At 47.2% G+C, this 16974-nt stretch overlaps 1 protein-coding gene across 3 annotated transcripts in view; it reads right to left on the reverse strand.

Annotated features, from left to right (window-relative positions):
* Positions 1 to 681: 681 nt before the first annotated feature.
* The window catches only part of NRP2 (neuropilin 2), an 88796-nt gene continuing 72503 nt past the window's right edge, over positions 682 to 16974 (reverse strand). The window contains exons 16-17 of one of the 3 annotated variants that reach the window (XM_027636915.1): positions 4752 to 4817; positions 682 to 4082 (exon numbers count right to left, since the gene is read on the reverse strand). In XM_027636915.1, the coding sequence (XP_027492716.1) occupies positions 3829 to 4082; positions 4752 to 4817 (320 nt within the window). In that variant the 3' untranslated portion in view covers positions 682 to 3828. Of the gene's footprint in view, positions 4134 to 4751; positions 4818 to 12302; positions 15202 to 16974 lie in introns of those variants that run through there. The other 2 variants (XM_027636914.1, XM_027636916.1) reach the window with 2 other exon arrangements.

Raw genomic sequence — 16974 nt, forward strand, 5'->3', positions numbered from 1 at the left:
GACCCCTGTGAGACACAAGGTTCCCTCGTGGGGCCACCATCAGGGCAGTGGGACAGAGCAGAGGGAGGGTAGAGAAGAAAAGTATGCAGAGCCAGGCTTAGCACTGAGGTTTGCTAGGAGTCCCCACTGTCTTGTGCCACCCAAGGATGGGGCTGAAGCTGAACTGCAGAAAACCACTCCATTCCAGGCTCTGCCCCCCTTTGCAAGTCCATGGAAACAGGACAGGGATATGCCTGGATAGCAGCACCTGCACCCTGGTGAGTGGACAGACTGGTACAGGCTGACCCCCACTGTGTGCACTTTAGTTCCAAATTATGTTTTTCTTAGCCTAAACCAGCATTCCTCTCTGGGATTGCTGGCAGCACTGAGCAGTGGCACATGGTGAGAAGAAGGGACCTGTGTCCACTAGTGGGTTTGCTCTCAGGTGCTGCTCTTGGGCCAGAGGAGCTTCCAGCTGTCCCCACCTCTGCGAGGCTGTGTTAAAGCCCCACATCAGCTTGATCTGAGAGGCAGCCTGGGGTAATCCAAAGGGATGGGCAGTGAGCAGCAAAGGAGAGCACTGGGCATGGCCCTGTGTGCCTCCAGTGGTGCCTTGTTTTGTTGGGGTTTCTGCCACTCACAATCCTCTCAGTTTGGGTTCCTTGTTGCTGCTTTTTCATGAATAAAAAAGCCACTGAAACATAATCTCTACCATAATGTTTATTAAATAGTAATTTTAAAAGGTTTTTATACAAATCATATAAACACAGGTTTTTTTGTTTTGTTTTGTTTGTTTTTTACACTGAAGAATCACAGTAAAAGCTCTTTAAGTCCATAAGTCCTGGCTCAGCCAGTGAACGATCAAATACCTTGAACTGCAAACCTTGGAGAAGTTCCATTTCTGCATATAATTTCTTAATGGTTTAATTCCCATGCTCACCTCCGGCACCTTCCCACACAACGAAGTCACCCAACACTACAGCCCATCAGCAACGTGTCCTCGCCATAGGAAGGGTGTGGAGGCAACAGCCCGTTTAAGCAAAGGCGTTAACACTGTTTTTTTTCTTTTCTGAATTTCACAGAGGGAATTGTGATCAGCAAACCTAATCTATTTGCAGAGGAGGATGCAATGAATTGAATGCACTGATGACTTCCCCCTACCCCCCCCACCCCCCGTTAAAGTTACAATCAAACACAGTTTTCCGTAGAACAGTAAAGCACCCGGCAGAGGTAAGTGAGGTATTGGCTGTGCAGCATTTTCGGCCTTCTCCCACCTGGCAAGCGCACACATGGGCCCTGCCCCATCTGCAAGGGGCTGGTGGGACACGCAGGGTGGGCGCTTTGCTGGGCCCGTGCCACCTTAGTGCCAAGATCAGCAGTACTCTCCTGCCCCAGATCAAGAGATACATTAACACGAGTCAGTCCCACAGAATAAGTCACATACACGATACATACAGAGAATTCACGTGCGTGTGCAAACACACTATTTCTGAATATATGTATATATGAACTCTTCTCTCTGTACGCCTACTAGACACCATAACATCACCTTTTTAATTATATATTTTCACCTATTGTTTGCCTAAGTTGGCTTTTCTAGTGTATGGTCCTTTTCCATTCATCCTTCCCCTCTCCTGTGATGTGAAGGGGATAAAATCATTGAGCAGCAGCAATCCAGCTTTGAAATGGTCTGGTACATTTCCTCTCACTGCCTCTGTTTCTTTTGTACAGTAAAATAACACCCCTGTGGAATTTGTCTGTGAAGAATGCCAAAAGAAATAAGGTGATTCAAAAGGAGAATCAGAGATACATTTACTGTTTCTGTCGGGTGCACAGTGTGAATTAAAAAACCAAAGGCCTTTGTGTGTGCGCGTCTCTGCGTGTGTGTATGAACCATGGATGTTCTGATGACGCAGCTGCTGGTATCTGCTCCCCCAGTACACCTGCGTCTTTCTTACAGCAGAGAAGTCTTTTCTTTTTTTCTAAAAACTTACTGTCTGAGGGAGCTCTTCATGAAACACTAGACAAATGTTCCTATTCCCACAGTACCGAGGAGCAGCTGTGGCACTGCTCATGTGTCCATGCTCATCTTCTCTCCAGATGTTGCTCCTCTCCCAAAACACCTGGCCTCCTGCACAATATGTTTGCAGGGGCTGGGCAAACTGAGCTTCACAGCACATCACACCTTTGTTGCTCTAGAGTTAGGGAAGAAAAAAATTCCATCCCCAACCCCAACTATTTGCCAGGTGAAATGTAAAAATCAAGACAAGTCAGGTATTTCCTAGGAGCCCCTGAAAAAGGAAACCCAATGTGCTGGAAAGGTTTCTTGTTTACGTATGTGCAAGCTAATAGGGGTGATCAATCTGTACTGAATTGGAAATTAGGACATCGGTTTGGGACCCAGCATTTGAATTCTTTTTCTCCATTCATTTGTTTTCCTAATGCTCCTCTCCCACAGCACAGTGGTAAGTGGAGAAGTATCAGCTGCCAGACAATGTAGTCAGACCACTTGAAAGTAGAAGGACCAGACTTGTTCTACTGGGCTCTACCCAGCAGAGAGTGGTGAAAAAGAGTGTTTTGCAGGGAAGGATGAAGGCCTCACTTGCTGTTTGATACAGCACTGATCATCAGATGGAGGAAAAATACTTCTTCTAAGGCACTTGTTCAAAGTAAAAAAAAGCACAGCTCATAAATAAAACTTGGGGTTTTTGCTACTGATCAGGAGCAGCGCAGCTTTGCTCCAAAGGGAACATGGCGGCAGCCGTTTGGTCCAGCGGTGCTGGTGGCACCAGTTCATGCCCCCCAGCTCCAGGGAGAAAGGCAGAACTGTGAAATTGAGGGGGGCCAGTGGGTACCATGGCCAGGCTCTACCACAGGGGCTGTGGGTATGGCTCCAGCCTCCTTCCCTGTTCATTTTCTCTCCCTGGCACTTTGGAGAGGCCTTGGCACTGTACCTCAAGTCAAACCCCAAGTGAAGCCCCCTTCCCAAAGCTGTTGCCTAAGTGCCGGACACCTGACAGGCTCTATCTTTTGTTTGCTGCAATTTTCTCATTATAACAAAAAGAAAAATGGCAGGCTCAAGAGGGGTGGAAGATTCATAGAGAGGCCTTCCTGATGAAGGCGTCAGTTGTTGCAATCAAAGATCTGGATTTAATAAATGGCTCTTATTCACAAATCACTTTAAGGCTCTTCAGCTTCTCTCAAAGAGGTGCTTCTATATATAGGGTTTCCTTTCTATTTTATTTCTTAATGATTTCAGAAAGCACTGTTATTACCATTGACACTAAAGCCAGTATCCCACCTTTCCCCCACCACCAGGAGAAGGAAAGTTGAAGGTAACAACATACTTCCATTTTCAGGACTGCAAACTGCAGCTTCCTGTTCTTAGTGTGAAGTGCACAAATCCCTACAACAATATCTGGATGGAGTCTAAAATGGACAGGGTCTCTGCGTGTCTGTGTGTGTATGTTATTTCTAAAGAAATCCCTCAGCCTTCTCAGCAACTCACCAGAGAAAGGAGGTGGGAAATAACAATCAACATTTAGTTTCTCACATCCAAAAGGTAAACCAGTCTCCCTCACCACATCCCAGCCACTCGCATCAGCAGAAAATGAAGATGAACCAACAAACGAGGGGCTCATTACCCCCTTCACCCAGCACAGTCTGGTTTGCAGGAAAACCCACTCAGTCCTGGCAAAGTGCAACTCGCCAGCAGGACCTGGTGGCAGGAGCAACAACTCCCCTCATTCCCTGTTATGGCATTCAGTTCCCATAGAAAACAGCAAAAAAAGTACCCCCTGCCAGCCCACCTCATGGGGCACAATGCCAAGGGTGATCCCCAGGCACCCATCAGGCCTCCGAGCAGCACTTCTGGTGGTTCATCTTGACCTTGTGCTTGATGCCGTCGTACAGTTCAAAGTTGTAGTTCTCCAGCGTGGTGGAGCTCCGTGAGGACAGCCCGGCATACGAGCACGTGCAGTAGAGGAGCAGACCAGCACAGATAGCCCCGAGGAGGACGCCGAGGGAGCTCATTGCTATAATGGTCACCAGGATGGGATCCAGGGTGTATAGCCAGCTTTTTTCTTTGTCCAGCTTCGGGGTTCCTGGAGAGTTAGTAGAGAACAGTGTGTCGTTCCTATCCGATCCAAAGTAATCTGCAGTGGAACGGGCACTTATTATCCAGGGATCACTTTTTTTTCCCTCTCACCTTTACACATTACTTACTTGGAGTTGTGACAGCTTTAAAAAGGTATAAGTATATATATGAGAATATTTCAGCAGGATTCACTAAACCAGGTCTAGAAATACTGTGAAGCACTGAACTACCTAGAAAGTTAGGCACTCTTAAATCACTTTTACACATCAGACCATTTACATAGCATGCTAGCAATTTACACCCCCTGAAACTCTGGCCCTTCCAGTGCCACTGGGTTCGAAGCTATGGAAACAATCTGTCACAGTTCTCAGACTTAATTTTCTTCATTTATAAGTCAAAATGCTATGCAAGCATCAATTAATGCTTGAAAGCTCACTTTCACTTGTTCTAACACAAATACAATATATTGACCTTGCAAGGTTGCTGGCTGTTGGAAAACAGGAAAAGAAAACTAATGTCTTTGTTGAGACACTAAGCCACCTCTTCAGTGTATGTTCTTAAGTGTGTTATAGCTCCTAATACCGACTAAAGCTGAGGTTTGTGAGTAATGATAGCATCTGATACTAAAACACAAGTTGCCACAGCTAGATTGCCCATGTGGCATTTGGGTACCAACCTGGATCATTGTCTTCAAAGTCTTGCTCAGAGCTTGGAAAGTCATCCTCCATTCTTGGGAAGTTCACTAGAACAACAAGATGGGAAGCACTATTTGTTAAAATAGGCCTTTTTGGGGGTATTATTGCCACTGGTCACTGGATTGAGAGACCAGCCAGAAAAAAAGTAACAGTTAAAACTACTACAATGCTCTTTCTCATGGAAGGAGGAAGAACTCTTTCTTTTCTTCCTTTGGCCAAAGTCAGTGAAGACTCTTGCACCTTTGAGAGAATGGGATCTTCCCACTACATCACATTTTATGACCACCAAATGACCAGCTTTTAAGAAGAAGAGAGTGAAAAGCAAAGAAACCAGACAACCTGAATAGCACTAAAATATTGTCACTGGTGCCTGCATAATGGCCATAATTCACTATTAACATACTCCTGGGTATTAGCCTTACAACTTTGAATAGGATCTTAGTGCCTTTCATTACTTGCCACTAATGCTGGATCCATTTAGCACACACTCTATTTTTCATCTTTCCCCATACATTTTACTGGATACAGAGCTTCAGTGATCCAGTTCCTCTTTGGGTTTCAGATAAATTCATAGTAATTTGAGGAATTCGTGTATCATCATTATATGTTTTAATGCAAAAGCTGGTTGAAATTGGGAGAGAGGCAAATGGGTGTCCATATCTAGGCATTTATGTTAATATTTCTCTGATCCAAATTCCTTTTAGTGATGACATTTCTTTTTATTGTTCAGCACAGACCAAGGACTAGTAACCAAATGCACATACTATAATCTGAACAGAAGTAAGCCATTTTCCTGTGCAGTCTTCCTAGCATTATCTCTACGTACAGAGAGATTTTTTCACTTTTTCACTTTTCCAAAAGAAAATGTCTTTTCATTTCAATCTGCCAAGACTTTTCAAAGCTGACTGTAACTTGGGGTCCTCAGCTGAGAAGGTGCCTTGAAATGATCAGGAATGCAGAAAATCAGGGACTACCAGAAAGCGATAGAAGTCACACCCTTGAAATAGTTGTGGTTGAAAACCAAGACTACTCTGCGTCTTGTGCAAAAATGGCAAGAAGAGTTTAAAGAGGTTACTTATAAACAACCAAAACCAAAGAATGTAACTTGTGACTAAAAAAACAAGTGCAAAGAAATTATTCAAAACCTTATAAGAGAATATTTCTGCATATTTGCATGGATATTTAGGACTTGAAAAGGCCTCTTGAATTTTCAAATCCATTTTTTGCTATCCCAGGCAACCATATCAGGCAATTCCTGCCAGCAACCTTTCAAGGTTCACTTCCAGAGCGGGGGGCTCTGCTGAACGCCATGCTGCCCCAACACCACCTTACACTTGACTGCACAGTTCCTCTGTGCTAGTACTAATGATACCTTGCCAGATACCCATTCCTTGGGCAGAACTGTAACAACACTCAAGGGATTAAGGGATTTCTTTGAATTTTCAAGTGAATCTGGCAACAGGAACACACACAATCCTCCTGATGATGAGTTCTGCTTTTAGTGAGTCAGGTAGTTAAACTGACTCAAGGCTGCTGGGAGATTGTTGAAGAAACATAGGTGCACACTGTCTTCCATAAATCCTCACTTTAGCAGTGAGTTCACATGATTTCTCAACATTTCTCGAACTGACAGGCCCAGATGGCAACATCTTAGGGCTGGGAGAACTGCCTGAGGGCTTCTTGCAAACATTTAGAACCAAACATGTGGAAAAATAACTTTCAAAGCAGTTCACACGTGGAGTGTGCATTGCTACTCGTCCATTGGAAGACAAGCAGTGAGATTTGCCATCCGTGTCACCCACACAACCCTACAGAAACTGTATGTTGCTCAAAGATGAGCAGAGGTTGAAATGGGGCCACAGTCTGCCCAAGGAGTCCATGTGTGGGAAAAGACTGTTGGAAGTCATTTGCCTTTCCATATTGTAGCTGCTCTAAATTTTGTATGAGAACAAGCTAGCAATTTGGTCCTTTTGTTATTTCCCCGGGTAACCTTGAGGGAAAAGCCAGGAAAAAAGAAGTATTGGTTAATTAACACTTTCAAAAGAACACCAGTTTGTCCAGACTAAAAGGAAGGAGCGCTGGGAAAATGTGAAAAGAGAGAACATTTATACAAAAAGCCCAACCCAGAATCTATTTACTCGTCTAGCAATTTGCTCAATTCCCCATGCTAATATGACTCTTAAGTCCTGCTTAAATGATATCTTCCTCCTTGCCCATTTTCCTTCCTCCTCAGGCCCTCATTCTTCTGTTCCCCACATGCCATTTCATTGCTATTCAACTATATGTTATCACGCAGGGCTCTACACCAGCTTTGGAAAAAAATAATTTGACATTTCTTTTTCCATCCTGGGGTTTCTTGAGTCATTAACTGAATCAACTGGGGCTGTGTAGGTGTCTGTGGGAATTGAAGCTGGTGGTCTCAGTTGAGTTCCTAGTGGAGACGATTTGGAATCTAGCCTGTCACAGAATCTAGCCTGCTATTTGTCATCAATGAGGCTCCTCTGGAACAAGTCTCAGCAATACTGTCACAAGTGAAGCAGGCTACAGAAAGCAGCCCTCTTGGAAAGGGGTCCCCAGAAAAGCCCTGCAAACTGCTGGGCAGAATGGGAGAAACATGGATCACTCTCTGTTGTGGAGAGCTGCTTCTTTAAAGGGCAGCTTCCAGGAACAATTTAGTTTGTATTTTAATGGAGAAAAAAATATATTGGAGAAAGGGAGGCAAGAAAGTTAGGGGGAACTGTATTTAAACATGAAAGAAGAATGCTTTCTCCTGAGTGAAAGGCACTTTTTAAAGCTTGCGTGCTGAATGATGGCTGTGAGCACCTAGCCAGTCATGCCCAAAAGATGATGTTAGCAAAGATGCTGGAAACAGCCCGATGCCAAGAAAGATTGTTATCTGTTGGATCTGAGAGCACTACCAGCTAAAAGGCTAATTTACGGGACCTGAAAAAAAGAAATATTAAATTCTAATCAAAGACAAGGACTGACTTAAGTACCATGTTTGTATGAAGTCACATGGAGGGAGAGGAGGAGAGTTTCAGTGTACATCTGTTTTAAAATAGTAGCAGGGCTGGGAGGGATTGGGCCAGGGCAGATGAAGGAAGCACAAGGGCAGACAAGGTTATCTGGTGTCCCACCGCAGACATGTCTGCGCTTCTTGCAGGAAAGCTCTCCAAACCTGAGCTCAGCATGAGCTCAGCATGTCATATGGACTGGCATGTACTTCCCATCACCACATGTGCTGGATGCCAGGTCTTCTGCACAGGCTTACCAGCAGTGCCCACCACCTCAGGCAGAGACCTCTCCATAGCAATAGCTCTTGGCTTGGTGCAGAGAACACCAAGTTCTGATTGTTGGAACCTGGACACATTCTTCCAAAGCAAATGACAACCATCAACAAAAAAAAGTTGCTGTTTCTTTCTAGACTGACTTTGTCTGGTTTAAATCCAGGCACTGAGTGCTGCCTCCTGCTGGGTCCCTCCACAGTGGGGCAGAGCTCTATCACCCCACATCTCTTTACACATAGGCATTTGCGGGTGGTGGCCATGGCGCCTCTTCAGCTCTTTCTGGGTGAACAAAATGAGCATCTCAGCAGGAGGTGCCTTTCCCAAACAATATATTGAACTTACAGCAATTTCCAGCTGTTTTGTTGTCTGCCCACAACCGCTCTGGCACAGGGGAGCCTGGCCTGGAGAGCACCCAGGATACACTCCCACCATCCCCCTGCTCCTGCTCCATGCTACTTTCTGCAGGGGTCCATGGGCTCTGGGGATGAAGGGGATGCACCAGGTGATGGTGGTTTGCGAGCATTGCTACCTACCATCTTTCACTCCACAGTAACATCTGTGGCTGTGCCTGCTGGTACAAATGAGCAGAACACGTAGGAGGAAGGAGGAACAACAAATTGGTCTTTCTGGGGAAGTGAGCAGCACATGGTTGTTTCCCCACTGTGTAAAGGACCAGAGGCAGCCATCTACATGCTCACTCCTCTCTCCTGCTGCTACAACATCCCTCTTGGCCAGTTGCTATCCGGCCCAGCAAGGAGAGTGTAGGAGGTGCATGACTGATTTGCTGCCAAACAGTGCCAACAGTGCCCTGAAACATTAAATGCGGCCATATCCAGGAAAACGGGGGCAGAAACTGCTACTTCCCAGCCTTGGCAGGGAGAGACAGAGCTCTGTCTCCGCACTCATCCTTGCTTTTCTATCTTTGCTCATTCCCAGTCCTTTTCTCTCAGCAGCAATAGCGTGACTCCAACACACATCATTTTGTTTTGACACAGCCGAGCAGCCGCGGTGGCCTCGCCTTGACACCGCTCTGCTTGGCAGCAGTGCAACGTTGCTCCTCTGGCTGGGAGCCCCGGGGGCTGGGGGTGACACCTCCCACCCTCAGTGAATGAGGAAGCACTTCTCAAAGCAGGAGCACAGGCACCAGGCAGAAACACTCCCTCTGAATCCCTCATTGCTCTATTTCCAGCTGAAAATCCACCTCACTTCTGTCTTCCCCACTCCTCCAGAAACACAGAACTACTTTAGCTTACAGAAGGACTAAGTCCCTGCCAAATTTCAAATTAAAACAGTGCTTTGGCTGCAGTTGAGCATTAAAGAAAGCAAACAAGCAGCCACTCCCTGGCCTGGCCGCCCTCTGTGCTGCAGGAATCCTTGGACCTCGTTCTCAGATTGCCTTGGGGCTGCCCTGGCAGCGGTCAATAGTGCACACCATGGAACCATCTTCTGGGGGGCACCAAGGAGCCTCTTGCACTCCTTGGGCTTCCCATGTGCAGAAAACATGTGGAAGTGTGGCTGGGCAGCTGAAGACCCCCCACCAAATGCACTTGGAGACATGAAGCCAGGCTGGGTGCTTGAGGCAGAGGTGGATGTGAGCAGGCAGCTGTTTCCAGCCCCAGTGCTGCCCTCCAACATGCGGCACCCTGCCCTGCTGCACACATGGCAGATGGCCAAGGTGGCTGCCAAACAAGGACCCTGCCAAACCCTCTCTGCAGCAGACATGTCCCCTGTTGCAGCCTAATCCCTTCTCCAGTGTTCCCTGCTTTTGCACCTCTCCTCTGCACCAACACCAGGCCAGGGAAACAGTGGTGGTGGTATGCTGTATGCATGACAGTGGCATTACACAGCATGGTTTTCCTCTTCCTCTCCCTTAGTGCTGGACTATCTGGGTAAGGACACACTCAGGTTCGGCTCCCTGTGCTAGAACTCACCAGTCCCAAACCGAGTAGCTCCTTGGTGCAAGGGCAGCACTTGCCACCGTGCAAGGGCTTGGAGCTGGGGGAGAAGCTGGCAGCTCTGTGGCATCCTGATATGTTTATCACCCTCCCCGTTGTTGCTGTTTGTTTTTACAGCGCAGTGGCTAACGACATGATTCCTCAAAGTGGCAGTCACGCCTGCAGTCTCTGCTAAGAGCCGCCAAAGCCACTGATGGAGGAGCTGTGGAGGAAAGCCAAGCGGCTGTCCAAGCTTGCCTTGGGGCCTCGCCTGCTGTCTGTGCGCCTCACTCTGCTGCCCTGACATAGAGTAAGCGGGGGCCGGCCCCAATAAAGTCAGTAGGTTTTCACAGGGTTTCTAGAGGGGCAAAAATCCAATCAGAGCCCATGCACAGTCTGGTTTCTACCTTGTTCCCTTGCACTCACCAGCAGAGGCATTTCATCCCTGCCAGGAAAAGCCAACCTCGCCCACACAGCCCGGAGGGAAGCGGCTCTGGCGTCCCTGTGCTGAGTGTCATTCTGCAGGTGCATGTCCTGGCAGGAGGCTGACCCAACTGTGCAGCCAGTCTCTCGGCTGGTGAATGAGCACTGCACTTTGCAGCCTGAGCGATCAGCCATCTCGGGCATGCTGACATTGCCAAGGCACAGCACAGCCTTCCCTTTCCCACAGCGCCCTTTGCTTTGCCAGGCCAGTGCTCCATCTCTCACATCCGCATTAGGCACTGGCTTTGCCCTGTCATTTACAGAGAATGCCCATGGACCCCCTTCTGCCAACCGCATGGCATTGCTTTCCCTACAACACAGCAGCAACCGTAAAGATAAAAAGAGTGACACCATCACCCCATGTTCCATCAGGGAGCCATGCCCAGAGCCTCCACACGCCACACAGGAGACATCAGGCTTCCACCCCTAATACTGCTCCCTGAAATACAGAGCCCCAACAGCTACCCCAAAAAGTTTACCCCTTTTTTTTTAAGTAAACACTTGAATTCATGAAGTTACTGGCAGAAGAGTTTGCATCAAAATCACACTAAGTTGTATTTATTTCCTTAAACAAAGCATGCTAATTTAGCTGCTTTCTTCCCTATGATGTGCTGCAGCCTGAGCAGCACCCAACTCTCCGGTCAATCTGTCTGTGGCTCACGTATGGAATAATTAGACCCTGAATGATTCCTCTCTTTTTGTCTGTTTACTTAACAGAATTTTTTTCTTCCTTGTTGAGAAGCCATCAGCTAGTTTCTCTCTCCCTGTTTTTCACATGTGCATATTTGTTTTGAATTTTGCCTGAACAGTCGCTGAAGTGTACAAAATGCAAATTACAAGTGTATGGGTTTTGCTGTACAATTAGAGCAAAAAAAAAAAAAAAAGCCCTCCCCCAGAAAAGCAGCATGTGTCCTCAGCTTTGCTTGTGTTTGAACAGCCAATGTGAGGGATCACATTTGAATTATTTTTTTGTTGATGGCCTGAATTCCTAGTAAAGTCAGGAAGTTTCCTTGCAAAGCTGAGCTCTAAGCCAGGGTAAAGAGTATAAAAGAAGGAAAATAAATGAAGGAGGGAAGGAAAAACTTCTCAAACTGGCAGCAAAATGTATTTCACATGAAAGGTGATGCTGCTGACTGCTGAAGGGCTGAAAGGTGCACCTAGAGAAGACAAGAAGCAGAACTGCTGCAGCAGAGGTCCCTGTAACAAGTTGGGAGGGCTCAGGTAAAGGAAAGGCAGGGGATGCACACCTCTCCAAACACTCTGTGCTGTGGCACCCAGGCCACTCCCGAGGGGGTCTCCTGCACAGTCTGACATGCAGAGGAAAGGACTGCACAGAAGAGGAACACATTGCTGTTTTCATTATTAATTTTAGTAATGGCTTACCCTTTTTTTGCTGTGCTCAGGGACAGTACAGCCGGCAGCCGAGCCAGCCGCAGGGGCCCTGGGAAGTTGGATGCCCTGTCTCCAGGGGCCCCCTGAAGAAATTCTGCATAATCACATTGAGCAATTTAGCACTTAGGCAACGTTAGTGAAATCCCCAAACAATCCCAAGTGTCAGTCCAGCTGCCCAAAAGTCCCACTAAGGACTGTTACAAGTGTAATGGATCTAAAAGCTGCTATTAATGGCCTGATCCTGAGTGCAGCAAGGCAGGGTGCACACAGCAGATGTGCTGCAGGGACCTGGGTCTGCACAGGACAGGAGCTTCACTTTGCTAAAATAGCCCTGATGCTCCAAAAGAAAACATGGAGTTTTGAAACTCAGCTTTGCTTCAACCAACAGCATTCTCATTAGCAAAGAAAGAAGAAGAAGAAAGAAAAACCCCAGATATTTGTATAAAAATATCATCATTTTATTACATTCCACACAATACATCTTCAAAGAATTTCAAAATTCCACAAGATATTTTTCACACACAGGCAACTGGGCAACGCTGGGGATGTCAGGGCTTGAGGAGCAGGGGAGAACTGGGAGTAAAAATCTCGAAGTGACCTGTTTTGTCTTTGGTGATTTTGGTTTGAAGGACAGGGTGCCACATTCTCCTCTCTGACACGCCAATGCACACTTGCTAAGTCCATAAGGGTGAACTTGGTCAAAGTGAGGAGATCATCTGAACTAGGGAGACTGAACTGACTTTGGAAATGTGACAGTATCATCTGCTGACATGGCTTATGCCGACCTGATAATGCAGCAAGGGCATGCCAGTATTTCACATCTGTTTTATTTTGCAGCTGGCTGAGGGGGATAGGATTTCACATCCCAAACCATATGCACCCCAACACCAGTGCTGTGTGATGAGGAGGCTCATGATGAAAGCACCCTGGCCCTGAAGCCCCTCTCCAGGGACCCTTAAATGGTACTGCCTTTAAAGTGACAGGAGCTCCCCAGGTCCCTTCTGGTCCTGTTGAGATAGGCATGTCCCTGCTGCTCTTGAAAACCTTGTGGGAGCTGGGCCTGGCTCCCAGGTGCAAGGCTGCCCCGAGCACCCACCACCCCAATGTGCTCACCATGGCACATCACACCCTGGTTTTTTTGTGCACTCCCTGCATGTTTTAGACACTTGCTGCTGCAGCTGAGGGGGTCCCACTGAAATCTGTTGTGGAAACAGCAAGGAGAGCTGAAACTGGCTGCATGAATTAAGGCAAGGAGGTGGGGGAGAGTGACACCCCCATGAGCAGAGATCCCTTGGGGATAGGGCTCTGCTGCCATAGGGGCCAATACCACTTACACACAGCACCGTTTGTATTTCTACTTTTTTTTCCCAGACCAAAAGGAAGCTCAAGACTGCAGTGAAGTTAACAGAGCTGCTCATCTTGATTCATCTTATGCAATATTCATGGGCAAAGGAGGGATGGGCACTAGCAAGTTTAGGAGGGAGGAGGGAATCTGATCACTGATCACAAATGAACACAAACAAGATGGAGAACCTTGCTCACCAGAGGTACTTTTTTTGCCTGCAAACAGATTAGGGTTAACGATTCAAACCACTTTTGCATGTCATCATTCAGTAATTTATATAAGGCATTTCCACTACAATATGCTGGGCCATTCAACAGTCAGAGGCATGTGGAGGCTCCTCCTTGCCTCCCCAGTTAAGCAGCAGCAATAGCTGGGCCCCCCAGGCGCACAGGCTGGGCTTTGCTTGCTAGATGTTACTGGCACTCTAAGAAGCAGAACATTAGCAAACGCAAAACTGATATTCTAGAAAGTCAACTGGCAATTTTATGATTCAGCAGCTATGAATTGGGCAGAAGAAAAAAAAAACAAACCCAGAAAGGGGAACTATACTTGTCCCTTGAACATTTCTAGCAGAAAAACAAGGAGGAGCCCTCTCCCCCTTCCCCCTGTAAAAGCAAAACCATCAGCACCCAGAGCGAGGATACTTATTAAATAAATAAACCTTCAATTCTCAAGAAACTACAGTATTTAGCATCCACTAAGACCTGCTGAAGTCTATGTGTTACCCTAAGGCTGGCTTTAACGTATACAAACAAAACATTCATTATGAGCTTCTCTGATATAAGGCAACTTCAAATAGATTCACTTATGGGTGGGGGAAGAGGAGGGTTTCCCCTCCCTCTTCCATACAATGGCTGTGTTATCATGTTGGTTGCAGAAAGAATAAGATGTATAGATCTTACTTTTTGAACATCTATGGACCTCTCTGGATTCTTCTAGCCATCTGAGGTGGACATTCCTACTGTCCAGCCTGGCCTCTTCTCAATTTGCACCCAAGACATTTAACACTATCAAACAAGAAACCCAGCCAAAGCTAGATAAGGCAACAAAAAAGCATTGCTCTCTTCCCCAAGTAAACAAATCAGGACATTCACCATAAACACATCCCAGACCTTCCAGAGAGGAGGTGGGAAGGGGGGGGGGAATTAACAACAACAAAAAAGCATTCCCTGTGCAAGTAGAAGAAACGAGAAGCAAATTAAAAAGGGGCTGTTTCTAACTACACAGTCAGTCAGTCATACGCACTCCCATACACACTCTCACACACAGATTTAGCACGCATGCGCATGAGCCTCACACACAAGCTTCCAGGCTCGCCATCAAGTTCCCTTGCAGGCTGCCTACTGGGAGGAGAAAAAAAAAAAAACAAACCAAAGAAGCTGACCAACAAAAAATATTCCCCAAATAAGCACAACAAAACAAAAAAAAACCCCACCCCAAGACTCCTTGAAAAGTAATTGAAAGGGAGCGTTCACTTCTGAAGTGAAGGGGCGGTGTGTCTCTTCTTGCAATCCAAGATGCAGCATTAGTTTAGTTTGTAAAAGATTCGGGGAGGGTTGGGGGACGGAGAAGGGACGGAGATGTCTAAGAGTTCACACATATGCTAGGTAAGGAAAAAAGTGCAAAACTGAGGCAACGTATTTGAAGTCTTAGTTTCTGTCTGTCTGTCTGTTTTGTGTTTTGTTTGCTCTCTTGTTCCTGTTCGGCTCTCAGCAGCGCGAGCTGGGGTCTTGCTCTAGTTTTATGGTTAGGGTGGGCTCCACGGCCACGGGGGCCCCGTTGGCATAATGGGAGGTTTTGTAGGTGATGGAGTGATCGCTCTTCTTGGCCGCATAGCGGAACCGGTGGTAGTGGAGCACAAGGGCCAGCGCGACGGAGACCAGCACCACAACAGCACCTCCGGCGGCAATAACGTAATACCAGTAGGCTGGGATGGGCTGCACTGACACCGTGTCCACTGTGGGCTCGGTCCCTGGCAGGAGGGTTGCCCCTGGGGAGGAGACACAGAACAGGGTTGCTAGGTGGGAGGCATGCAGACGCATAAAAAGAAACACACATGCTTTCAAGAGTACAGCACGGAGCAACACGAGGTCCCACAGCCGCCTCCGGATATGGGGCGTGCTCCTAGGGGAGGGCACAGCCTGGCATTTGCTGAGCCCGCATATTCAAGGGCCTTTTTCTTCCCTTTTAATTAATCAGGCTGCCTGGATTGCAATACAAATTCCATATGCACGCTATTATTACTGTTATTTCTGGCATCAACAAATGTTTTTTTCCCTTCTTTTTTTTGGCCATCTCCAGATCAGCCACCTGGTTTTGTCTCCACATGGCAGATGTTGTCAAGCAGTGACAAAAAACATCATGCTCCTAATTGGAAGAAAAGCATAATCTCAGATGGCCAAGGAAGTTACTACAGGAGACTGGGAAAGAGATTACAAGGAGAAGCATTTGTTGTTCTTACTGAAAAGACAGAGAAGAAGATCTCTGTTTGAAAGTGCTCTGCACACAGATCTAGTCTCAGTAGGTGCCCCATTCACAGACCTACAGATTTACTTATTATTTTTTAAAGTGAGAAGGGATGGTTATAATTATTTACATGGCACGGGCTGCGAAATTCAACCCAACACTCATATAAGAAACTCATGCTCTTTCCAGCTTAAGCAAGCCAGGATTATGAATTCATGCTGGTTAAGCAACATGTCTAGGGAGGGCTGGAAAAGCACGTGCCTCCCTTGAATCCAAGGGCAGGCAGCACCCATCCTCAGCTCAGCGATGGTCAACCCTTCCTACTCTTGCAGCTGTAGTATGTTGCAGGGCATGGCTGCAAGGCGCTGCTCTCCCTTCCCAGGTCATCCTGGGACAGCTCAGCACACATCTGTTGATCAGACACGCTGGGCCTCACCACCTGTCCACAGAGCATGTCCACACATGCGGCTCTGCAGGCACCGAGCACCAGGGTCGGCTCACACCCACGGCCCGCGACCGGCTCTGCGCTACTGCTCCTGCACACGCCGCTCTCACCTCCCCAGCAACACTTGTGGGAGAAAGCTGTAAATAACTATGGAGAGATGCATTTTTGCATCACATTTATTTACTGGCTATTTCAAGGGGGCTGGAGTCCCCAGGGAACTCTCTGAAGGGTTTGCTCTGATGCAGAACACATTGACCCCCGAATCTGCTCACCCTCTCCTCTTGCCCCTGGCCTGCTTGAGGGGGGCAGCCCGCTGGCTAGGTGCTGGCCAGCAGAACTTTGGGGGCTCCTGGGTTTGGTGTCAGCATATCAATGAGCTCTGTGCTAACCAAACCCCAGCTGGGTTTCCTGAGCAGACTTGGAGGATGCCAAGGGGAAAATACAAAACAGCTCAGGATTCACTCAGCTTTGCTAGCAGCAAGGGCATCTTGCAGCACACCCTCTGCCCTCCCCTCCAAACACTGGCCTAATAGCAGAGCCACTGGCTGGAAATTTGGGATGGCGATGGCTTTTCTTCTGCTAAGAGCACAGGAGATTAGGCAAAGTGATGGTTCCTCTGCCACTCACAAGGCTTTCCTTCCCTCCCCTTTCCTCAAAACCTGGGCACAGGGAGTAAAAATAAGAATGAACACTTCACCCAGATGAAGAGCTACAACAAAAAACCCCCTCAAAACCTAGAAAAAACCCCCACACAGGCAAGACAAATCCTGTTTTTACAGAGCAGGAGGCTGGGAACCACCCACGTATTTGTCACTGAAGGCAATAAATTCGGATGTCTCAGGAGAAGGCTAA

Source organism: Corapipo altera, unplaced genomic scaffold (assembly GCF_003945725.1).
Source record: "Corapipo altera isolate COAL_440 unplaced genomic scaffold, ASM394572v1 45, whole genome shotgun sequence".
NCBI classification, from domain to species: Eukaryota; Metazoa; Chordata; class Aves; order Passeriformes; family Pipridae; genus Corapipo; species Corapipo altera.